General features: G+C 45.3%; 1 protein-coding gene across 1 annotated transcript in view; it reads right to left on the reverse strand.

Annotated features, from left to right (window-relative positions):
• The window catches only part of ITGA9 (integrin subunit alpha 9), a 388,125-nt gene that overhangs the window by 74,196 nt on the left and 287,905 nt on the right, over positions 1-26,024 (reverse strand). Inside the window, exons 19-22 of the mRNA XM_025377670.1 lie at positions 17,180-17,266; positions 12,641-12,720; positions 7,808-7,897; positions 5,572-5,680 (exon numbers count right to left, since the gene is read on the reverse strand). Coding sequence (XP_025233455.1) covers positions 5,572-5,680; positions 7,808-7,897; positions 12,641-12,720; positions 17,180-17,266 — 366 coding nt within the window. The remainder of the gene's footprint in view (positions 1-5,571; positions 5,681-7,807; positions 7,898-12,640; positions 12,721-17,179; positions 17,267-26,024) is intronic.

The raw sequence follows: 26,024 nt of genomic DNA on the forward strand, positions 1-26,024 counted from the left end.
AAAGATGGAGGTCACAGAGACCAATAAGAGCAAGGAGGGAGAGAAAAAGCTGAACATGAAACTTGAGGAAGAAACAGAATATGCAGAGGAATAAAAAGGTGAGCAGATCTCTAGAGACAGAAAGTAGATTAGCGGTTGCCTAGGACTGGGGAGCAGGAAGAATAGGGAGTAGGAAAGGCAGCAATGACAGGCCCCCCTGAAGATGTCCATGTTCTCATCTGTGGAACTTGTGAATGTTATGTGGCCAGGGGGAATTAAGGTTGCTAATCAGGTGACCTTAAAATAAAGAGGTTATCTTGGATTATCCAGGTGAGCACATTGTACTCACAAGGGTGCTTATATAGGGAAGAGGCAAAAGTCAGATCAGAAAGAGATCCTAAGACTTGGCCAGCCATTGCTGGCTTTGAAGATGGAAGGGGGCCATGAGCCAAAGAATGCAGGCAGCCCTTAGAGGCTGGAAAAGGCAGGAAGTGGATTTTCCCCTGGTGCTTCTGGCAAGAACACCAGCCCCAACACTGGGCCTGACAAGGCCCATTTTGGACTTCTTTTCTTCAGAACTGTAAGATAATAAATTTGTGTTGTTTTAAGCCACAAATATTGTAGTAATTTTTTATAGCAGCAATAGGAAATTAATACAAGAAGCTATGTCAATGGGTTTGGAATTTCTTTTTCTTTTTCTTCTTCTTCTTCTTTTTTTTTTTTTTTTTAAACAGTCCAGAGGTCTTTCATTTTTTTAACACCTATTATGCCATGAATTTATACAGTTCAGGCTCCTTCCCACTGGTTCTCACAAAGTGTGCTTCTCTGGGTGGTGCAGGCTTGCGCTTCAGTTGGACCGAGGTATCTTTCTCTTTGGCTTCCTTCTTTTTTTTTTTTTTTTCCCCCAAGATAGAGTCTCGCTCTGTTGCCCAGGCTGGAGTGCAGTGGCCTGATCTTGGTTCACTGCATCTTCTGCCTCCTGGGTTCAAGCAATTCTCCGTGCCTCAGCCTCCCGAGTAGCTGGGATTACAGGTGCCTACTACCATGCCCGGCTAATTTTTGTATTTTAGTAGAGACGGGGTTTCACCATGTTGGCCAGGTTGGTCTCGAACTCCTGACCTCAGGTGATCCGCCTGCATCGGCTCCCAAAGTGTTGGGATTACAGACGTGAGCTACTGTGCCCGGCCAGTTTCCTTCTTTTTCTGATCATTTTCCTTCACACGTTTCAGGAAGCGATCTTGGCTCTTAGAGTGCTTAATGTGCTCAATATGCACATTAATTCTCTTGACAAGAATCTTGCCCTTAACTTGTGTTTACAACAATGCCAACAGTATGCTGGGTAACACTGTAGACTCTTTCAGTTTCGCCATGGTAATACTTGCAGAGCATTCCTTTTGGAACAGTACCCATTCCCTTGATGTCTACAATATCACCTTATAGATTCGCATATATGCGGCCAAAGAAAACAACTCCATGTTTTCTAAAAAGCCTAGAGAACATATATCAGGTGCCTCTCCTCTTTCCCTTTGGGTGCGGCATTTCGGCGAATTACTGGAAGATGGCGGTTCTGTTCAAAAGGTTGGAATTTCTTTTGGGGGGGATCAAAATGTTCTAAAATTTTGCAACAAGGATGGAACTGGAGGTCATTATGCTAAGTGAAATAAGCCTTGGGAGGCTGAGGCAGGCAGATTGCTTGAGGCCAGGAGTTCGAGACCAGCTGGGCAACATGGCGAAACCCCATATCTAAAACATTAGCCAGGTGTGGTGGTGTGTCCTTCTAGTCCCAGCTACTCAGGGGGCTGAGGTGGGAGGATTGCTTGAGCCCAGGAGGTTGAGGCTGCAATGAGCCGAGACTGCACCACTGTACCCCAGTAGCCTGAGTGACAGCGAGACACTGTCTCAAAAAAAAAAAAAAAAGGAAAGAAACAAGCCAGGAATAGAAAGAGAAACATCACATATTCTTATTTGTGAAAATCAAACAAAATTGAACCCAAACAATTGAACTCAAAAGCAAAACAATTGAACTCCTGGAGACAGAGAGTAGAGGGATGCTAACCAGAGGCTGGGAAGGGTAATGGGGGGATGGCTGTGGCGGGGGGAGGTGGGGATGGTTAATGGATTAAAAAAATTGAAAGAATAAGACCTGATATTTGATAGCACAATACGGTGACTATAGTCAATAATAATTTAATAGTACATTTTAAAGTAACTAAGAGAGTATAATTGGATTGTTTGAAACACAAAGGATTTCTTGAGGGGATGGATACCCCCATTTTACATGATGATTATGCACTGCATGCCTATATCAAAACATCTCATGTACCCCATAAATATATACACCTACCATATACCCACAAAAATTAAAATGAAAAAATTTTAAAAATATTCTACAACTAGATGATGATGATGGTTTCACAATTGTGTAAACATATTAAAATTATTGAATTGTATGTTTTAAATGGGTGAACTTTAAGGTATGTAATCATATCTCAATAAAGATGTTATTTTTAAAAAGATGAGTAAAAGATATAAGTTTTATTTGTCAATTTAAAACTAAATGTTTAAAAAGGATGAGTAGGAGAGAGGAAGGAATGACATGCTGCTTGGTGGCCTGGGGACTAGAAAGAGAATCCAGGGAATCTGCAACTCTGAAGTTGAGGTCAGAAGGGCAGAGCCAACAAAAAGCCAGAAATCTTACCAGGTCTTCACACATGACAGGATGTATGAAGATCTAGCTCCAGGCAGCTCTTCCCTAGAAAACTGTGTCTTTGGTTTTCTGCAATAGTTGGTTCCGCTTCAAAGAATAAATAGATAAAAACTGATAGAGCAGATGAGTGGTTGTTGCCAACTCCTGATTCAAAAATGAACAATATTCACCAAAACAACCTGAAGACATAGAAGAGGAAGGAATATCTGACCATAGCTGAAATAACTAATTTGAAATGAAACATGAGTGCACAGAATTAAAAAGAAACCTACTGGCATGTCTGGGAAATCCCAATTCAAGCACGAATGCGGGTAAGCAATGAAGAAAAAGATGCTGATTTACACTATTTCACTCATCAGAGCCAGGAGGACAGGAGAGCTTGTATCACCATCTTTATTTTTAACAAATGTCTTTATATTGGATTCTCTGAAAATGTTCATGTGCAATCTCTGCATTATTTTTGGCCATTGTTTGGGGAAATGCTTTAAATTTTGATGCCAAAAAAAGCCTCTCAATTGTCGACGAATTAATGTGTCTCTGTTTAAAAACCGTGATGAAATGTAGAAAGCAGGCCCAAGACTAGTATCTCTTCCTTTTTCCTGTGTGCAATGGCAGTGGAGCCTTTAAACAATTATGTACCTTGTTGAATAACCGATTTTTAAAAGCACAGAAAACTCTGTTCATATGGAAAGTCTTATGTTCTCCTTCAGGAACAATATTACTGGAATAAGGAAATACAGAAGCATTTTCTCCATATTCCTGGCCGCCTCCCACAGTATTTTCACCTTCTGGTCACTGCCAACCTGGTTAGGGACCTTCCTGCAGGACAACCACAATAACAACCATTACACCAATAAATAAGTAGTCAGACAATTCTCAAGGAATATGTGGGCTTTGCTAACACAGAAGGATCTCCTTCTAATCAAAGGCACACACTATCAATCTTTCAAGACCCAAGTCTCTCAACCCTGGATTGAATGCTGTGCACTTCCTCAGGCAATGGATCATGGAGGAGTTTATCTAAGGGACATGCCAATCACTCATTCCCCAGGGCTGGATTCTCTAGCCTGAGTCCTATTTCAGGTCAGATGTGAAGAAAACTATTTGCCTGAATACCAAACTTTAAGCTCCCTGTAAAAATCACCTTCAGAGAAACAACTGGAAGGATAAACTGCATACCCTCAGATTTCTTTCTTTCTTTTTTTTCCCAGAGGGTGATAAGAACATTTGGTATCTTCTGTGCAACCCCTGTTCTTCTTTTCCTTCTTTCAACACTCATACCCTCTTCATTACATGGTCTGTATTACTTGAACCCTTCTAAATACATCTTTAATTGCAAGATACCCCCAAAACTATAAGAGTAGGAAAGAGTATAAACAACTAAAATGAAATAAACCCATCTGGTCTTTATCTATTTCCTACCCAATGATGAAAAGCAAAGGAGAAAAATAAAATCACTGAGAAGCAATTCAGAAATGCAGAGGTCCTGTTCACAGCCATCACTCTACTGTCTCAAAAGCAAGCTCTAACCCCATCCTTCCCTTTCCCCCCTGTAAATCAAGAGCGGGGTGTGACAGCGGAGGCTTAGCTGGTCAGAAGGCACATCCTCTGTGAGTTGGGGACATGTGTTATGCATCATGGTTTTGGGGTCTGTTGCTGGGAGAATACTCTGGAGAGAGGAAGACCTTTGTTTGTCAGAGCCCACAAATGTTTTACTGCCACATTCTCTAGACCCTCACCCTGTCATTATTTGTCATCCCCTAAGTCCACCTAGGAGAGGCCACAAGGAAAGAAAATAATTGTTATTTAGCCACAGCAGTGAATGCCAGAGTGGGAAACCATCTCTCCATGGGGAAGGATGCAAGAGGCGGGGAAGGATGCAAGAGGCAGAGAAGAGTTCTGGGAGGTAGCACCAGAGAGTGAGGAGATATGGACTGCAGTGTCCTATGGGTGAGCTGGGCCCATCTCCTTCACTTCACCCACATAGGGCCCAGCCAGTGCGGCCAGGTCTTGGCCCCAGCCCAGCTTCTCCCAGCTCTGGGACCTTCAGCACATCCCTTCTTGTTTGGGCCTACATTTCATGACGTGAACATTATATGAAATGCAAATTTCATTGTCTATAAGGAACTAAAGTTTTGTTTTTGTGGTATCTATGGCTGCCTTTGCACTACAGAAGTATGGTTGAATAGATGCTGCAGAGGCTGAATGGCCCACAAAGCCTAAATTACCCCATGGCTCTTTTCAGAAAAAGTTTGCTGACCCCCAACTAAAAGAAGAAACAGTGTCCTTCACGATGTCCACAGTCTACACCAAGTGGACCTGCTGGAAACGATGCCTGTGTGCCCGGGTGAGCCAGCCACAGCTCAGTGAGGGAGCAGCGTGCCTCCTGAGGGGGCTCACAGGGGCTCACACTGCTCTGCTCTCGCAAAACTGCCCTTCCAAAAGTCTGTTCCCCTGTGGGAGGAGGAGGCTCCTGGACGAGTTGGCAAGAAAATCTCAGGAGGAAGGGACAAAGCAAATCCAAATCCTCTGAGGCAGCCCTGCCCAGAAGGTGGGGAATGATGGAGAACAGAAAGGGGTCCTCATGGGGCCATCTGGGCTAGGACATTGGCTGAGGCCTCCACCACGCAAAGGACTTCTTGGGGAAAACTGGTGTTCATAATGTGGACCTTTCCTTCCAAGTCCTGAAAAGCAGAGGGGCCTGTACAGTAGAGTACCAGGCATGGAAGGGATTCATTCTATGTGTGGTTACAGATCACACATACACCACAAGAGCCAACCACAGAAAGGTTTCTCCCGACAAGAGCCTAGCCCTCTGTAGGAGAGACATCCCACGTGCCCTTCCATTAGCCCCAGGGACAGAGGAGGTCTCCAGGAGTGGGTACCTGAAGGGTGATATTGATGGGCTGAAAGTGACACTCCAGGTCATCCAGCTGAATGAAGTTGGCTGCATCCACGGACTCACCATACACAAAGGAGGTTGGAGACATGATTCTGAAAGAGGAAAGCATGAAATCTGTCATCCCCACCCACAGTCAAGCACCCGTGATCACTGCCATTCTGGGAAGCAAACATTTGTCTCCATTTAATCCAGTGTCTTGTACCCAGTGCTTCCCTGCTGGGGCTGTTACTTCTCTCTCCCATGAACAGACATAGCCAGGCTATGCTTTCTGATAAGGCATGAATAGTAGTGTCTTCTCATCCTAGGTTACGTCAATAAACTGCATGGAGAAATATGCACTGGGACTACCTTTCTGAAATGACAAGATTATCATGGCTTTGATTTTTTAAAAACTGGATTACAAAAGTATACATTTTCTGTTTTGTCATTCAAAAAATGTTTTATAGGTTGAAGAAGATGATCATAAGCTTTTAAAAAATAAATGTAAATGAATTATATATTTGGCATCCTAAACCCCACTCTATGACAAATTCACTTTAAAAACTTAAATTTGTCAGCCTGCCAAGATGACTAGAAGGTAGGCATTTGAAAGCTGAGTCCATTCATTTACAGCATTTTCCCTTGGATTTCAGAGGCTACATAAGAGGTGAGAAGAATTCAAGCTCAATTTGCAGCAATGCTTTCAATGTTACTTATATGAACACATCCCTGAGAAGAAACAAAGCTCAGACTGACACTCCCAGACAAATATTGAGTTCTAGATGCTGGAGGCCACTCACTTACCTAAACACAACAACGGAAAATTTTTGAGACTAAATCCGAATAGACAACAACTCATCCATTTTCAACGTTTAGTGCATTATTTTAGTAAGGTAGTGAGTTCCCAGAATTACCAAATGACAAGAACTGTTTTAGATTCCTGGAGAGATCAGAGGTTGACTCATTTGTTTAACGGATGGCTTCATCAGGAGCTGTTAACATCTCCCAGCAAGATCCTCTAAGGCCTGATTACATGATCAAGTGTCTGGGGGTGGTGGGGAGAATGTTTTCTCTTTGTCCCCAAGGATAGGGCTTGGTTCTGGGTATATTCTTGCTGTGCCTTTGATGAGACAAGTAAATAAATGATACAGTTAAAAATAGAGCTGTGAACAGAGGCAAAAATATGCTAATTTGCAAATATATTCCACCAGTGCCTCATGTTTAAAAAACATGACCAAAAATGCCAAGAGCTCAGGAGCAGGAATGCTTGGAGACTCATTCCACTGGCTCCCAGCAGTGTGGGCTGGTGCAGGGATGGCTCTCCCTGCAAGGGATCAATATTTCCACTGCTAGTCAAGACTGCGACCCACAAGCACTTGAAAACCGAAAAACGAGAAACTGTGAACCTCCAGAAAGTTCAGCTTGCATTTGGGTCAAGGGTTCAGTGGGTCCTCATCTGATCTAAACTAATTGTGTAAATCTTTTTTCCACTATCAAAGAGGTATGCGTTCTGTTTTCTGAAGCTGGAAAGAAACTGAGTTCTCATTTTTCCAGGCCAGGGCTTTGGCTGAAAACTGACCTGGGTTGTTTCAGGTCTCCACAGACTGCAGCCCAGGGTCCTGCTTTCCAACAATGCCAGCGGCACTGAATGGCCGTGGACTTCACCCAGACAGATGGTGTGGCCGTTGGGATGGTTCCCTGCCCATTCCAGACCATTATAGACATCCTGAAGAGCCACCTCTGGCTCTGCAGAGGGAGTTAACAGAAACAAGCAAAGCCAGCTCTGACTGTGGAGCTAATCAGAAAGCGGTCCTCCTGTGAGCCAGGACTGGAGACACATCTGGTGGTAGCCTCTGGCCCAGCAGCTTCCAGCTGAGATTTTCATCCCAGGATCCATGCTGCCTGTTACCATACGGCATTCTGGAGGGACTAGGGGTAGATGGGAATATATGCATATAAAGGTATATGGAATGTTCAAAGAAATTATGGGGCTTAAACTCGTCACCAGACTTCTCAGGTTATCTAACAGGTGGGTGGGTAAGTGGGACAGAGGAGAAAATAAGGAGGGAGGAGGGTATGAGTTACTGCAGTTAAAGCTTCATCCTGCTTTTCAAGGCTGGGAGGAAGTGGAGGTGGCACAGCCCCTGGCTCCTGGCTGTCTACACATGCAAATATGAGAAGCACAGTGTTCCACTGGAGGGCACTCCTGTGTTGTGGCAACCCAGGACCAGGCTACTCACCCGGTGATGGACGTGTCCACCTCGTGCATCAGCGGCACCATCAGCACGAGGGTGTTGTCATGCAGGGATTCAGAGCGCTCCATGTTGCCACTGTGCAGGGAGAGGAGAATGAATGAACGCTGGCCAACACTAACTATCTGGCAGTGGGCTTTCTCTGTTCCACTTTACAGCTGAATCTCTACATTCGCCAGGGGCAGGTGGCACCTCATTGTCCTCAGTCTGTTTCTCGTCCCTGCACATATCTATCAAGGGCATTCTATTGTCTTGGCTGCGTTCCACACAAAGACGTGATGGTAAGTAGTTTATTCGGGAGGTGGCCCCAGGAAACGCCAGTAGGAGTGGAGAGTGGAGAAGGGCGACAGCGAAGGAAAGAAGACAATAAAGGCAAGCCATGCAGGAGGGTCGTGCTGTCAGAGCCAGGGCCCAGTCTCCTGGGGACTCTGTGAGGCAGAGTCAGTCTTCCTAGCTGAGGGCATGGGAGCCAGGCCTTTATCCACTGACTCCTGGGAGGAGCTGCTGCTGTGCTGGGGGTGGGGGTGGGACGGAATGAACCCCCTGGCACCTGCCTGTCAGGCAAGTGAGTGGGCTCTGGCCAGAGAAAGCCTCAGCAAGGGTGGCTGGTGCTGGGAGCTGGAATCTGCCCGGTTTGCGGATAGTTTGGAAAGGGTGAGGGTTGAGGGGTTATAGGCATGGCACCCACTGTGTGTACTACTTCTATAAGTGCCTGTTCCATGAACAATGGACCAATGAAGTTGGTCCACTGCAGCCAGGAAGGGGTTGCTAGACTTCAGCAGCTATGTCTCACCTGAAGGGACCACCCATCATCCATGGACAGCCAAGCCCAGGAAAGAGGCCCTGACCAAACCGACCACTGTAAACATCATGGAAGCTCTCGCCATAGACCTTGGCTGTAGCAGGTCTTTGGGGGTAGATCAGGCATTGATAGTTTTTAAAGCTCCCCAGGTGATTCTAATATGCATCCACATAAGGCCTCCCACTCTGGGTGAGAAAGCACAGAAGGGGGATTCTTGTGAGATCATTCTGGAAAGGTGAATATCAGGGAACTGATGCTGTTAAGTGGCTACTATGTGCCAGGCACTATGCCGGGCATTTCTCAGCATGGCCCCACTGAGACCTCAGAGCAACCCCAGAGGGCGATGGAGCACCCACCTTTGACGGGTGAGGAGCAGCTCAGATAGGTCGGGTAACAGCCCAAGGCCCTGTGCAAATCAGAGCTGAGATTCTAATCAGCTCAGTCAGACTTGAAACCCGGGCTCTCTCAGCTGTGACTCCCATGCCTGATGCCAGATTTGGGGGCAAGGAGGAGGAGGAGCAAAAGAAGAAGGGATGAGAAGGAACAGGAGGAGGAGAGAGAAGACCTAGTTTCCCTTTATTACTTTACTAAATTTCTAATAGGAATTGTGATCATTATTCCTTAAGAAAATGCGTGGCTCTTGGGTACATGCTCTTGAACCTACATTCACAGTTGGTTCCCAAGTTCACCCTGCATGGGCAGAACAAAAGAGTTCCCCAGACCTGCTGAGGCTGGGCTCAGCTCATCCTGACTGTTCCCCACCACGCCGTTCCCTGAACATCTGCTGAGTTTCTGTCTGCTCTGTGCCCTCTCTCTGTCCCCTCCCAGCCCTGCCCCACTGCCTTCCTCTCTCACCCAGCAAGTGCTGAATGGCAACAGCACTTAAATAGCTCTCACATCCCCTCTCCTTCTCTCTCCTATTGTTCTGAAACAATGGTGCTGTGTGACGCTGACCCCACAGGGCCACAGTCTCTGCCCTGGCTCCTCATCTGTCTTCCTACATGGGGTGACATCAGTCCCTCATGGGCAGTCATAGTTTGCAAAAGCAGCAGGATCAGGTGCCCACACAGCCTGACTTCCTTGTCCTTCCTTTCCCAAGGGGTGACAAAAGCCTTGGGATCACTGCTGTGGGCAGGCCAAAGGCGACTCCCCTGTGGATGGGTTGACACCATCCTGGCCTGCTCCCGCCCCCACCCCAGCATCCTGCCAGGTCTTGCCCTGCCCTTTGTTTGGCCGGCTTAGGCCCAACCGTCTCATCTGTCATCGTGTGACTGCTCCAGAAAGAGCTAAGTTGAAAAGTTGAGATAAAGACGCCACACATCAAAAGGCTTCCCGTCATTCCAAAAGCTCATGAGCTGGGATACTTTCCAGTGGTCTGCAAAAGCCAGGCTGGTGGCTGCTGAGAGGATAGGTCTCGAGAAACTGCTCAGTCTCAACGGTATGTCCCCCTAAATCTACAAGCAGGCAAAGAGCCCTTCAAAGGGTGGTGACGGAAGAAAGGAACGACTGAGATTTTAACTGTAGTTTTCAAGATAAGGGGCTTTAAGGGTCTTTCCATCATAGCAGGGAGTCAAGTGCTGTGTGTGAGTGCCCTCTGGGGCAGTCAGACCATATCTTCACCAATGCCTGAAAAGAAATGAGTGTCTGAAATATTCTGGTGTGTGTTTAAAAGATAATATCGTCATCTTAACATTTGTGATTTAAGAAATTAGAAATTTTTATATTATCGAAGCTAGAGATCCTAGGGCTTCCTGAAGCTATGTAGCACTGTTAATGTACATGGGGTTGTTCTTGAATTGAGTAGGTTACTGTCATTTTCTCCTGTGCCCAGCATTTAGCACTGAACCTGGTAAATAGAAGGTACACAATAAATATTTGCTGAGTGAAAATGTGCCCGGCACAGAGTAAGGGATTATAAACAGTGGTTCTTAGCCTTGGCTGCTCATTAGAATCATTTGGTGAGCCCTTTTGAACACTCCATTGCCCAGGTCTCACCCCAGGCAGAGGAAGGGTCAGGGTCTCTGGGGGTAGATCAGGCATCGATATTTTTGAAAGCTCCCCAGGCGATTCTAATACGCATCCAAAAACGGAGCACTGCTGCTGTGTGGACATGTTATTCTAACAAATGAACCTTTCACAATTGCAATACTGGCTCCCTGCCCTCTCTGACTGTTATGATTAGCCCTGAATGAGGTGGAGGCAGGAAGTGTCTTCTTTTAAGACAAGGGAAATCTCTTCCATGTCACATTCCTTTCCAGGCACACAGGCTACCTCAGGTGTGGAAGGACCAAGAGAGTACGCTGATGGGTCTGCCCAGCAAAGGCGAGTGTTCTGTGGATCCAAGAAATGGCAAGAGAATGAGAATTTTCAGGTTTGAATGGGCATCTGCTGCCCCTCATCAAATTCATCAGCCTCATGCTCTAGGGTCAAGCTGTTGCACTGTGCCACTCCCCTTTTCAAAAACTTTCAGTGGCTCCTCAGTACCATCAGGATATAGTTCAGATTTTCTAGGTGACCTTTGTCCCCCATGGTCTAGCCCAGGTTCCTCTTTCAGCCCTGCCTCCCACTGTGCTTGTGTGTTCCCCATCCTTCTGAGAAGGTGCACAAACCCCCAGTACACCCCGTGCCCACCACCTACATAGGTGTAACAGGGCTTCTTGCCCCATGGACAGCCTCACTGCCGTGTTCATGTTGCTTCAGCCTGAAAACAGACTCCACTGTTTAAATGCTACCTCCTGACTGAAGCCCTTCTGGATTTTATGCAATGGGAATGAAATCTACCTTCTCTATGCTTTGCATAAGTTTCTATTAGCTCATAGTCATGTTTTACGTGAATGTAAATTATGTGATCTTGAAAATAGTGTGAATAGAAAATAACTAAGTCTTGTGGACCAGTAAAAAGAAGGGGCTAAAAAGACATTATTGGGATAATTGGCATAATCAGAACATAAACTGCAGATTAGCTAATAGCATAGTGTCAATATTCAATTTCCTGAATGTGATAACTATATTAGCTTCTTAAGAGAACAGCCTCATTCTTGGGAATGCACACTGAAGTATTTATGAATCAAGAGGCATGATTTCTGCAACTTTCACATGGCTAAGAAAAAAAATTATATAGAAAGAGGACGATAAAACAGATGAGGCAAAATGTTAACACTGGGTGAATCTCAGTAAAGGGTATATAGGAATTCCTTGCACTATTCTTGTAACACTTCTGTTAAGTTTAAGATCATTTCCAAGTGAAAATGAAAAGGTTGCCTTGGGTGTCCAATCATCACCCCAATCAAAGCTTGTGTCTCTCTGTTCGCCCACCTGAACGCCCCTCCCTCCACTGGAGCCACCAGCCAAGTGCTACCTAGATGCTGCTTCAAGGCATGGTGGATCTGCCCTGGAGAAGGCATCTGGTAACTCCCCAGAGGCCCCCACAGGCACCTGTGGCTATCCTGGAGAGGGGCAGGCACATGCTCCTGAGGGGAGAAGCTGCCACCCCACGATCCCCTTTCCTATCTGTCCACTTGGCTTCCAGGTTAAGCCCGCTCTTGAGTAGCATCTCTTGGGACCTCTGTCAACAGGCCTGGCCAGGCCCTCAGGCTGCAGGTGCCCTGCCCACTCCATCAAGGGATACAGCGCCATGTCCAAAAGCAGCAGCGGGCCCAGTCTGACAATTTGCAGAGGACATCTGTCTGATCTGGGAAATACACAGCCGAGTGGGAACTGACCTTGGACTAAAGCCTCACCCCCCTGGGCCTGTCTCTCCTCAGCTGTAGAATCATCACCTCGGAGTGGCTGATGCCCAGTTCCTCTCAGCTCAGTCTGCAGTGGTGGCTATGCAAGCAGCACTAGGCAACCACCATCCCCAAGAGATCCAATTCCACTTAGTGGCTCGAGGCTTTATCACCGAGTAACCATTTCTTCCTCCTCAGCATCCTGGGATTCATCAAAGCTTAACCAGGACACATCCTTTCCTGGTCCCATAAATCTCTTATCTTTGAAAAAAGTGTTTAAACCCCCCTTACCTCTGAGCAGTAACAATGAAGCTGAGAACTTCCTCTTCCCCAGACAGGTGGCTTGTATCAAAGATCACGCTGAATTCATACTAGGGAAAAAGGAAGTGGTATCTGGCATCAGCAGGCATTCCAAACTTAAACTGTTCTCTTCCATTTTCTGCAGTTTATGACCTCTGGAAGCTCATTTGCATGATAAGCTTTATGTTTTATGCATAGCTTTCTGACTAGCAGGCCAAAGGCACAGTCTTAACAGTAAAACCAAGCCTGATACATACTCTGGCCAGAGACCTGCTGCTCCTGTTCAGCCACTGAGGCTCTCTTTAGGAAGCGATGCGTTTACACTCTTAAACCGGGACTTACTAAGTTTCACTCACATCCCATCTTTTCAACTTCTGCCACATCTGCAAATTACATCACCTGGGATATTTGCTTCATATTATTATTGTCTTACTCTTTTAGTTTAAAGATTATTTTAAAAGAACAATTTATATCACTATCATAGATGGGAATTCAGGATCACTTGCCAAAAAGAGAAGGTAGTTGTAAAAATGAATACAATGAAAACAGAGCAATGTTGAATTCTGTTGCCTGTGGAAGCCTTTGAGCCTAAGGTCTACCCCATCTTTGCTGAAAAGGGAGATTCGCTGGTGATAGAGAAGTGTTAAAGATATGCTAGCAGGATTGGAAATGTTCTCCTGATCCGTGTGGCTAGGATTAGAAGACTGTTGAAAAGTTTTATGAGCTGAATGTTTGTGTCTCCCCCACCTGCCACTCATCAAATTAATATGTGGAAGGCCTAACCCTCTATGTGATGGTATGTGGAGGTGGGGTCGTTGGAAGGTAATCAGGTTTAGATGAGGTCATGAGGGTGAGGCCTTCATGATGGAATTAGTGCACTCAGAAGAGAACACAAAGATCTCTCTCTCTCTGTCCATGCACACACACCAAGGAAAAGCCAGATGGGCACACATAGAGAAGGCGTTATTTATAAATCAGGAAGAGAGCTCTGGCCAGGAACTGAATCTGCTGGGACCTTGACCTTGAACTTCTCAACCTTAAGAACTATGAGAAATACATGTCTGTTGTTTAAACCACCCAGCCCAGGGTAATTTGTTATAGATGACTAAACTGACTAAGGCAGAAAGGGTCACTGTTAGGCTCAATGTTGTTCAGTGCTGTGTCCACGTATCGCCCACAATAACCTCATGAACCATCTAAAATTATCGAGTGTAATACTTAGTGGTGAACATCCTATGATTTGGGGGGCACTGCCCTAAGTAAATGGTGTTCATCATATACATGTCAGGCATGTGTGAGAATGTGGGAGGAACCCTTGGGTAGGGGTTTTAAGACCAGGTTCTACCACAAACTGTGTGATCTTGGCTAAAATACTGTCCTTGCATTTCAATAAAAAGAGGAGGTTGGACAAAATGGTTCTTAAATTTCATCGAACTCTGAAAGCCTATAACTTATATAATGTCTAAACCTTTGGGTTACATTATGGTGAATTCTAGGCAGTGGTCTAATATTTGCAACACTGGATTCTACTGAATGCTTCCTGAAAGCAACGGACATTGGTCCATTACAATGGACCATCATCTACAGTGAACATGGACATCTCTTTCTAGACAGAACTTTCTGTTACTGTGGGACTTGTCAGCTTACAGTGGGGTGGGGGGCAGGTACAGAGACAGGGCAGGAAGAGGACAAGAAGGAAGGGGGAGGCAAGGTCTTGCCTGGTGTAGAGTTAGCACCGGGAGGAGACCTGAATTCAGTTAAACACACTAAAGAGCAAAGTGAGATGAGAGGCAAAAGAATTGGGTGAGAAGCTAAAATCAGGGATGGAGGCCTGGAAGAACAGAACGTCAGAAACTGGGCAGGCTGTGAGAGATAGAAACATATGGCCATCCAAGGTAAGCCAAGTATAGTCATGAGGCTTAGCAGGTGGCCTGGAGCCTGAGGACCTTCAAGGTTGGAAGGACATGGGAATGCACGCTGGGCTGCGGACACGGGGAGCCCCATCTCTGCTGGGTGACTTGTTGCGCTTTCTCCAGGGAATCACCCTCTGCTCCCATGCCCCCAATACCCAGGTTTAGTCAGTCTTGGTACAGGTCCCAGCATCTGTATGTGGTAGGAAAGTGGTGGCATTACCAGCTGGGAAAACAACCAACATTCCAATGTTCACACTTCTGTGGGCTCTATCACGATTTTGAGGGTTTTAACAAATGTTGGCTGGGCGCGGTGGCTCATGCCTGTAATCCCAGCACTTTGGGAGGCCGAGGCAGGTGGATCACTTAAGGTCAGGAGTTCAAGACCAGCCTGGCCAACATGGTGAAACTCCGTCTCTACTAAAAATACAACAACAACAAAAAAATAGCTGGGCATGGTGGTGGGCACCTGTAATCTCAGCTACTAGGGAAGCTGAGGCAGGAGAATCACTTGAACCCGGGAGGCCGAGGCTGCAGTGAGCCAAGATTGCACCACTGCACTCCAGCCTGGGCAACAGAGAGAGACTCCCTTTCAAAAACAAACAAGCAAACAAAAATTTGACAAAATTTAACTCTCCACTAGAGAGAGAAACACACATCTTAGGTCTGATATGTGATACAGGCTGGAGTTTAAAATGAAATGGAAACTGTTACAAGTTTTTCAATTAAGCCTATTATCTGTTACTCAAAAGATTTTATTTAAATTTGTGTGCGGAGGTGCCACATACATTACTAGAGGCAATAGTGTCCCTGGATTGGGGTCGTCCTTCTTTATCTCCACCCTCACCCTACCTGGAGTCTAATGGGACTTGGTCTGTACTCTGCCAGCCACACGTAATCCATTTTCCAAGGGCACCCACTTATTGAGGCTTCCCTCCTCCTGGGGTGAATGTGGACAGAATGAGGAAGAGCGGCAGAAAAAAATCCGAGGAGTCATGGGCGTAAGAGTCACTGTGGTTTTGCCAAGATCACACAGTTTGTGGTAGAACCTGGTCCTATAACTCCTACCCAGGGGTTCCTCCCACATTCCCACATGTGCCTGACATGTATATGGTGAACACCATTTGTTTGGGCCACTGTTTCCCAAATCACAGGATGTTCACACTGGGAGTGGTACACTAAGATTATTTTAGGTGGTTCATGAGATTATCTTGGGGGATACATGAACACAGCACTGAACAACATTGACCCTAACAGTGAGAGAGTTATTACCTTTTTGCCCTAGTCAGTTTGGGATTCCATCACAAATTACCCTAGTCTGGGTGGTTTAAACATTAATTTCTCACAGTTCTGAAGGCTGCAAAGTCCAAAATCGAGGTGCAATCAATGGGGCTTTTATGGGTTCAAGTGATTTGCTAAGAAATGACCAAGTCTTCTCCCTCACCATAACATTCTCACCATTGGTTTACAAAACAGCTACTAGATACTGGGACCAAAGAGTCTTAGAGATTAAAATGATCTGATTGTACGACCCAGGCAGGACAAAAGGATGAAGCTTTCGCTTTTTTTTTTGGCGACAACAGAGTCTCGCTCTGTCGCCCACGCTGGAGTACAGTGGCACGATCTTGGCTCACTGCAACCTCTGCCTCCCAGGTTCAAGTGATTCTCCTGCCTCAGCCTCCTGAGTAGCTAGGACTACAGGCACGTGCCACCATGCCTGGCAAATTTTTTGTATTTTTAGTAGAGATAGAGTTTCTCTATGTTAGCCAGGATGGTCTTGATCTCCTGACCTCGTGATCCACTTGCCTTAGCCTCCCAAAGTGCTGGGATTACAGACATGAGCCACCACGCCCGGCCAGCTTTCATGTTTTTAAGGGAAAAAAGGTAGACAAAGGAATATGAGATTTCCTTCAAATCATGGCAGGGAAAACAGCTTCCATTTCCAAAGGGAGACTTGGTCTTTTAGATTCTAATTTTGCCTCCAACCACCAAATCTTTTTACCTATGTTTGTATCTCCTTACAATGATGGCACATACTAGAATGTCCCAACAATGTCTGAAGATTCGGTAGTATACCATTTGAACTTAGAAAATCTGTCTCCACACCAATACCAAAGTGACTTAATTTCTTTACTCTTTTTAAAAATGAAGTGGGATACAGGTATTTGTGTTTTGAGAATTTTGAGAGGTCTCTTCAGAAAACTGTGAGCACCCAAGGGAGTGACAGAGTCAGGACTAGAGGTGACAGACCACATCTTCTCCTGTGTTGCCTAGGGGACTCAAAGAGGCACAGAAAGTCCCACAAAAAAAATTATTTTCAGAAGCCCAACTAAATGGCACTCGCCACAGTGCAGAGGCTGTGGTGTGTCCTTCACTTTCACATTTGGGGTACATCATGTGCATCAAAGAGAAAGACCACGTGGCGCAGCCCCTCTGGAGTATACCCCGGTGTACACTGCCAGCGACAGGAGTGTGGCAGGGCTTCAGTGGCCGCCCCAGCTGCTATGGGAGGCAGGGGGGTAGGAGAGCTCCTCACCTCAGGGAGACAGTGGCGGAATCAGTGGCTGGTGGGAAGGGCTGGGGCCTGCTGCCGAGGAACGGTCCCATCTGTGTCCCTTACCTTTGACTTTGACCTCATGAAAGGAAATCCCACGCTGCATTTGAGGAAGTCCGATTCCAGCAGCTCACAGGAGATGCCCATCTCCTCCTGAAAGAAAAAGCACCAACAGATGGGTCAGCTGCACGAAAGGCAGGTGTGCAGGAGCAGGCTCCACGGGGCAATCGAGTCCTTTGGAGCAGTGCTCAGACGGTAGGCACCAGTAGGACAAGGTGCCCTGACCAGGCCGTCTCCAGGCCCCTTCTAGCTGCCCACCTTTCCCACGGGTTCCCTGGGAAGACAGGTAAGAGGACAAAACTGGCCGGGCGCGGTGGCTCATGCCTGTAATTCCAGCACTTTGGGAGGCCGAGACGGGTGGATCACGAGGTCAGTAGAATACCTGCCTCTACTAAAAATACAAAAAATTAGCCTGGCGTGGTGGTGGGCGCCTGTAGTCCCAGCAACACGGGAGGCTGAGGCAGGAGAATGGCGTGAACCCGGGGGGGCGGAGCTTGCAGTGAGTGGAGATCGCGCCACTGCACTCCAGCCTGGGCGACAAAGCGAGACTCCATCTCAAAAAAAAAAAAAAAAAAAAAAAAAGAGGACAAAACTACTCTTTACTCCTAACTAATGCTTTGGGTTCAAACCCTAGGGTGGTCCTGGTGAGGTGGGCTGGACCATGGGTGAGCTGGAGACCTCCTAAAGTTTGGATGAAAACACAACCCTGTCATCTTCCTGGCCCCTCTCTCCTAAGCCCACAACCTAATCCTGCCTTTTCAGATCTTGGTGGTTTAGGAAAGACAAACTCTAAGAAAATCGCACTAAGAAAAGAGAGGGTTTCTTCCTAAAACCTGAAGCAGTGAGGGCTGGGCTGTCCACAGGCAAGTCTCCCCAGGGTGTGGGGAGGGTACAAGGGTGAGGAGAGGTTTCCAAGCGTAGCCTGCTTAGGCCGGACTCTGCACACAGCGGCTTGAGAGAACCAGAAGAGAAAGGCTGTAGGGAACTGCTGTCTCTCCACCTGGGCACATGGCTTCCAACCAAGGTGAAAGGAAAGCCAAGAGGCTCTTCACAAGCCACAGGACTTCTCAGAGTCACTGAAAGCAAATCAAGACTTCCAAGCGGAAACAGCATGTTCACAGATTTTGGAGGAGAAGGTACAGAGGTCCTCCAATTTCCAAGACTCCCATCTCAGCTCAGACTAACATTTCAAGGCATTTGGACAGGGGGATGAAAAATATTTTTATTGTGTGTCCAACTGGTAAAAACATATGAGCATTTACCATAATATATCTACTTAAACTATCCAATTATATGTATCTTTTATTCTAATACATTATGAACATTATCAAAAGCACCACAAATAAAGGTGATAAAAGGTAAATAATCTATGGGGCTAGAAATCAAGACAGTAATTGTGGAATAAGTGGAAGGAAGGAAGTTCTGAGTGCAGGTTACACAGGTTTGATCCTTTTGTGAAAGTTCATTGAGCTGGCAACTTAATAACTTGTATATTTTTGTTTGTTTGTTAAACATCAGTACACCCTTACTTAGAAAATAGCAATGAAACAAAACCCCCAAAAGCCCAAATACAATTAAACAAAAGATAAGAGATATACAAATATAAAACTAAACTCTAATATATCTTTTTAGCATCCAGTCTCGGCTATAACTGATCTCAATGATGATTAGTTTTCTAATAGCTCTCTGTGCTTTTAGCAAGTGTTATTTGCACAGAGATCCGGGATCACCTGCATTAGTATCACCTTGGGAGCCTCTTGGGGAGGGGGGAGGGATTGCATTGGGAGTTATACCTGATGTAAATGACGAGTTGATGGGTGCTGACGAGTTGATGGGTGCAGCACGCCAACACGGCACAAGTATACGTATGTAACAAACCTGCACGTTATGCACATGTACCCTAGAACTTAAAGTATAATAATAAAAAATAAATAAAAAATAAAAAATAAAATAAAATTTAAAAAAAATGCAGATTCCTGGGCAACACTCTAATTGCATTGCATGAGTCTTTTCTGAGTAGACACAGAGACTGCAGGGTCTGGGATGAGCATTTTCAGTACATAGTGAGCAATAAAGTTAGTGATTTTGCCGGGTAATGATGTTTGGTAGCTGCTGCTATGAGCTTTCCTCCCCCTTCAGTCCATTCGGCTGGCTGCCAGAGGAAGCTTCTTAAAATACGTCTCTCCCCAGTGCAAACAGAATAAAGTCTGAAATCTTAATCCCAGCTTCCATTTTGGCCCTTCCTTTTCTGTTGTTGTTCTTCCACTCCTGCCCCATGGCACATATACGCTACTATTCTACACACACCCTGCCTGCTCTTATGTCCACACCTCCGTTTAAGTTGTCCTCACCGTCAAGGAGCACCTTTCCTCAGCCCTTCCTCTGAGGTTTTCTTCCTCCGTCTTGTCCCCAACACTCAGGGATGGAAGCTCATGCATGTAACATGCGAATGGCACAGGATTCAGAACAGGCACTGAGCAGGCACTGAGTAGCTGAGCTGTCGTATCACACACATTTCAGCACTGAGGGAACTGGTCTGAGAGATGTTAGTCACTGTCCTTGTAGAGCTCAGAGTTCAGAAGGGATGGGGAGCTCCTAGCAGAGACACAGATATTTACATGGCTGTGTGATGGCAAGTGTGAGGGCTGCTCTTAGAACCTAGAGAACAGGCATTGGCAATTTCTTTTTTTTTTTTTTTTTTTTTGAGACGGAGTCTCGCGCTGTGTCACCCAGGCTGGAGTGCAGTGGCGCGATCTCGGCTCACTGCAAGCTCCGCCTCCCAGGTTCACGCCATTCTCCTGCCTCAGCCTCCAAGTAGCTGGGACTACAGGCGCCCGCCACCACGCCCGGCTAGTTTTTTGTATTTTTAGTAGAGACGGGGTTTCACCATGTTAGCCTGGATGGTCTCGATCTCCTGACCTCGTGATCCACCCGCCTCGGCCTCCCAAAGTGCTGGGATTACAGGCTTGAGCCACCGCGCCCGGCCGGCAATTTCAATAAGGAAAACCAGAGAGTAATTTCTCAAATGCTGTTTCAAGAACTGCATGGCATTAATGATTCACCATAGGTGGCCTTTCACTACCATCTTCTTCCCCATATTCCTCCTGCCAGAAGCAACACCCACAATTGTCCCAAGTAGACACTACCCTAAATCCTGGCTAATCGGCCTGTTGACATCAGAGGCAGCAAGCCAAAGTCTTATACGACCTTAGTTCTCTTGGTTTCCTGGGGACGGTCCTGGTTCATGTTTGTCATTCTGGTATTATTACTCTAAAGAGTGTTCCAGGATAAACAAATATATATGTAATATATATATAATATATAAAATATATATGTATAATATATAATATATATTTATTTTATATATACATATATATTACATGCTTACCTAACTCTGTTACCAATTTCCCTTGTAATGCCCAATACCTCACTGGGAATTCCTTTCAAACCAGGAGAGAAGCTTTAGTTTTAAGTCAAAGGCCTATCTGTTCTTGAAGTAAACATTTATTGGTCAGGCGCTGTGGCTCACGCCTGTAATCCCAGCACTTTGGGAGGCCAAGGCAGGCAGATCACGAGGTCAAGAGACTGAGACCAGCCTGGCCAACATGGTGAAACCCTGTCTCTACTACAAATACAAAAATTAGTTGGGCGTGGTGGCGCATACCTGTAGTCCCAGCTACAGTACCTGTAGCACCAGTAGTCCTCAGGAGGCTGAGGCAGGAGAATTGCTTGAACCGGGGAGGTGGAGGTTGCAGTGAGCCGAGATCACATCACTGTACTCCAGCCTGGCGACAGAGTAAGACTCTGTCTCAAAAATAAAAATAAAAATAAAACAAAAAGATTTATTGCCCCAAAGACTTCTCAGTTTTCGCATGTGTGAAATAAATGTCTTCAAACATTTACTCTGGGACTTGAGAAAACCTCAGTTTAATTAGCTTTGACTTAAGACAACAGTCCTTCTGATCATTCAAAAGCTGCTCAGCTACCTTATTTTTGTTAATTCCCAAATGCTAGAAAGTAACATTTATCTCAGCATTTATTTAACTATTCCTGGTCTCTCTTCCACTTTACTCAGTCGAATAAAAATTTCAAAATTCTGGTTAGATCTTGGTGAGGACAGGCCAAAAGAGTAAACCAAAGACATCATCTCTAGGAACAAGAGAGCTGAGCCTATGGCTCATGACTCATGTGCTCCGGGATGGCGTTACAGGAAGGAATGTCATGGATTACCCTTCTGCTGCCTGTCAGCACCAACATAGCTGTTTATACTGGCCATATAAACTGCCCTGACCAAATGTTTTTAATTCTACACCCCTCTCTTCTACTACTGTGATTTCCAAGGAGGCCCAGAGGTGTATCAGAGCATGTGTTTTGGCAAACACTACCACTCCTTGTGTGGATGCTGGCAGTGCTCCACTCAGAACCCCCTTACTAGATAGGTACAACAGCTTGAAAGGAATTGCTTTGCCTGGGAGGTTATGACACCTTCCCCAAAAGCCTTCCATAGCCTCTGATTGACGTGAGTACCCAAGGATGTTCCCTTTGCCTCAAGACAGGACCAACTCTGTTGTACAATTAATGTTCCAGAGCTCCCATGGGACTGGGTGAAGCAGACTCCAGCTGAGCCCACATGCCTGTTTGGCTCCTTCCCTTCATTCTGCTCCATTCGCTCCTCTTGCCCCAATAAATCCCTTTCATGAGAATCCATCTCGGGTGCTGCTTCTGGTGAACCTGACCTCAGATAATACTCTTCCCTTATGAGGCTGCTGGCACTGAGAGCCACTGGAAAGTACTAGACATTTGCTCCCAGGTGGGGAGAGGCAATGAAAGGAGGATGAGGAGAAAGCTCACATGTTTATGATTCTTGTTTAAATCCATCCTAAGGAAGAGAAAACATCCCTAACTGCAGTTTATAAAGGCTATAAGGCTTCCGCATTAGGGGAGCCCTTCATTCAAGGTAACACCAGTACCCACTTTGTTCTCCTGGTTTCGGATCATGCCCAGGGCATAACCTTAAAAAGCAGAGTCATCATGGAGTCACATGTCTTCTTGGTAGCCAGGCAGGTACCCAAGAGTCACAGACATACCCACAATGTAATTCTTTTAAATAAAAATAAAATCTCATATTTAAAATGGATTGAATTTTTAAAACCAATTCAATTAAAAATACAAATTTTGGGGAGATATGGCTAATCTAAGCTGTCCCCAGCTCTAGGCAACATGGCAGTGGAGAGCGCTCTGGTTGGGGGTTGCCTATGACCTCTGCCAGGCACTTGGTATCCACCAGGATACATATGGGAGAGATTCCAGGGACCAGGCTTCTCCTGTGCTCTGATTGCTTCCACGTTCCAATCACTGCCTACACTGGCTTTAACTTAGAGAACTTAACGTTAGCATTTATCAAGGCTGATGGTTATGAGATGCTCGGCTGACCGGGAACACGGACCAGTGAACAAACTGTCTATCTAATGTCCCTGATTGCCAGTGTAGACATCTCATTATCTGATTACAATACAATGCAAATCAAATACAGAGTGAAACAGAAATCTTGCTCTAAAAGATGCAGACTTTCATGAAATCAATGAAAGTGATGTTGAAAAATGGATAAAACCACTGCAAAACCACTGATAAATCTGGATCTGGCAGAGTTAGATCAGTTAACTGTTGAAAGAGTCAAAATTCTCTTGGATACGACTTTAAGATGCTTCGGAAGACAAAGATTTAATTTAAAAAGATCAAGAGAAGCCCTTAGGAAAAACTGGCCATTGTAAAAATGATCCTTTCGTGATTATACCGAAAACCAGACAAAATATGAAGCAAAGGATGTTATCTTATGCAACAGCAGGAAAATTCACATACAAAAGCTGCCTATCCAGCACTCAATTCCTTCTTTTGTTTCAGAAGTTAGGGCACTGCTATTTTAAAGACTCTAATAAAGCAAATAATCTTTTGCCTTGGGTCTAAGATATCTTTGACAATTATAATTACAATGTTTTGAGTGTCATTGAATAAATGCAGGATAAAATAAACCTAATTTCATAATTTTTAGCTGCACATTTCAAGCAAGGTCTCAATCAAAACTTTAAAAAAGATTTTTATTATAAAATTTTAGACCCTATTTTAAGAGGATTCACATAACTGGCCTTTTCCCCAGTTCCACTTTTCCTTGTCTGGCAAGGACGTTCAATACTCTCAAGGGCTTCTCGCTGAAGATTATGGAAGATTCAATTAAAAATTTCTACTAACATACAGATGGTCCCTGATTTATGATTCTACTTAAGATTTTTCAACCTTCTGATGGTGCAAAAGCAATAGGTATTCAGTAGAAAGTGGTAGAAAACTGTACAATACTCTCAAGATGCTGGGCAGTGCAGCGAGCTGTAGCACCTTGTCAGCCACATCATCACCAGGGTAAACAACCGATACTCTAAGGAGAGCTGTGTTGCCAGATGATTCTGCCCAATTGTAGGTTAATGGAACTGTTCTGAGCATGTTTAAGTAGGCTAGGCTAAGCTATGATGTTTGGTAGGTTGGGTGTATTAAATACATTTTCAACTTATGATATTTTCAACTAATTATGGGTTTATCAGGACATAACCCCAACATAATTCAAGGAGCATCTGCACATTACTCTCAGGATCAGGAAATCATCAGTTAACATTTTAAAAAACACAGTGATGAAAAGCATAGTTGATTTATGCATATTCATTTCTGTATTCTCAGTGCCTGGCACTTAGCCTAGAACTTAGTAGCTCCTGAGTTTGCATTTATTAAATGAATAGGCCTTGACTTGTGGAAGATTCCAAAGGAGGGGCTGCAAGAAGCAGCTCATTTGCTGGTCTGCCTGGCACAAGAGATGCTTGCCTTGGCAAAGACCTTCTCTCATCCAGACATACCTTGGCTGTCCCAGCCCTGGAAGCTTGGCCAGCAGAGCCAGGCTCCAGCCCTGTTTGTAACGTGCAGAGGTTGGAAGAATCGAATAATGAAATTAGTGAGCCTCTTTGGCCTCCGGGCTCCTTCCTCCCAATCATACAAGCATTTGATGTCAGTCTAGACTCAGGCCTTACTTGACCATGAATGCAGTGCTCTTTGGGAACAGAATATCTTTGTGGTCAGTGACCTGTTTATGCTCAATGCTAGGTAGAGTTTGAAGTCTGACTTCTAACTTTCTAGTTCTCACATGTGTTTGTTAAACTGAAGACGACCCTGGTGTCTCTACATCTGACTGTCAGTCTGGCAATTTAGCGTTCCTCTAAGACCCTTTCCTTCTTCCAGACACAACAAGCATGACCCTTGTGGGCTGGTAAAAGGGGCCCCACATTAACTCACTTAATTTAGAATTCGGCTAAATTTTGGAAGCACTTTATCCCCAAATTCCGTAATCAACTGAGGTGTCAGAGGTGAGCAGAGGTTCTCAATAACCTGGCTCAATGAGTTAACACAAAATATTCTCAGCAAACACTTTATTAGCGGCACTCAATGATGAGTCAGCTTGAACCTTACCAGAACAAATAGTCGTATTCCCAGAGGGGAATCCTTTGGGATTGAGCCATAAAGTTCCTACCCATGAAGAAAAACACATGAGCTTGCAGCATAGAAAGTGTACAACCTTTGGCATTAGTGCCCCAATTTTGATTACTGACTCAGATATATACCAGCAATGTGCTGTCAGGCAAATCAGCTATCCTTTCTATAAGCCTCGAGACCCTTACCAGTAAAATGAAGCCATAACAGGCGCCTTATAGGAGTATTGCTGGACTACCACTGCTGATGCATGTAGGATGGAGTACGCAGCCTCTACTTAGTCATGGTTTACTGTGTGCCAGGTAGTGTTTTAAATCCATTATCTAAAAACTCTATGGATAGCTTCTCTTTATTCCCGTTTTATGAGGGGAAACTGGAATGCGAAGTTTTATCACTTGCCCAGGGTTTCCCAGTTGGTAAATGATGGAGCCAGGATGCGAGCTGGACACATTCCTTCCCAAAGCTCCTCTGCATGTTCTCCTTCAATCTTAACTTCCTTTCCTGACCCAACCCCCCCTGCATATCTCCTTACAGAACATGACATGGTGCTTTGAATACACATGGGTATGGGGAAAGGGCCTGTCATTTGAACAGCTTATGAATTACAGACTCCAGCCATCAAAACACACTCTTCCATGTACTAGATTCACACAATACCTTGTCTCCTGCCACTTGCTCAGGCCCTGATGATACACTCTTGGCTGAGGGTTTCTCAGGGATAGTCCTGGAGTCAGAACAAACACAAGTCATGGTACTCTTGAATCAAGGAAGAGTACACAATACATAACTATGAAAATATGAACCTCCCACTGGAATGAAGCCACACAAGCAAGCACTCCTGTTGATCCCTGAGCAGAGATGCAGAGGGTGAACTGTTGTTGATGCGCTAGTCAAACTTCTGAAAGAGGCTCATGTAGTCAATCCATAAGGGGTCATGAAAAATCAGAGGCAGATGGGATCTGAGAAGTCACAGAGAAGGTGCTTTTCTTTGTATCCAGAATGTTGGCAACATGAAGACCAAGTATAAGCCTTGCTGGGGTCTTAACATACTCAAAGGTTCCCTCTGAAAGGACTTATACATCATCCATCTGTACATTCATTCATTCACTCACCAATCATCTAACAAACACCTACAAGATGTGAGACACAGAATGGGCAGAATACAAATGACAGGTAAGAAGGGATCTCGGCCGGGCTCGGTGACTCACAACTGTAATCCCAGCAATTTGGGAGGCCTAGGTGGGTGGATCACCTGAGGTCAGGAGTTTGAGACCATCCTGGCCAACATGGTGAAACTCCATCTCTACTAAAAATACAAAAAATTAGC

Source organism: Theropithecus gelada, chromosome 2 (genome assembly GCF_003255815.1).
Source record: "Theropithecus gelada isolate Dixy chromosome 2, Tgel_1.0, whole genome shotgun sequence".
Taxonomy (NCBI): domain Eukaryota; kingdom Metazoa; phylum Chordata; class Mammalia; order Primates; family Cercopithecidae; genus Theropithecus; species Theropithecus gelada.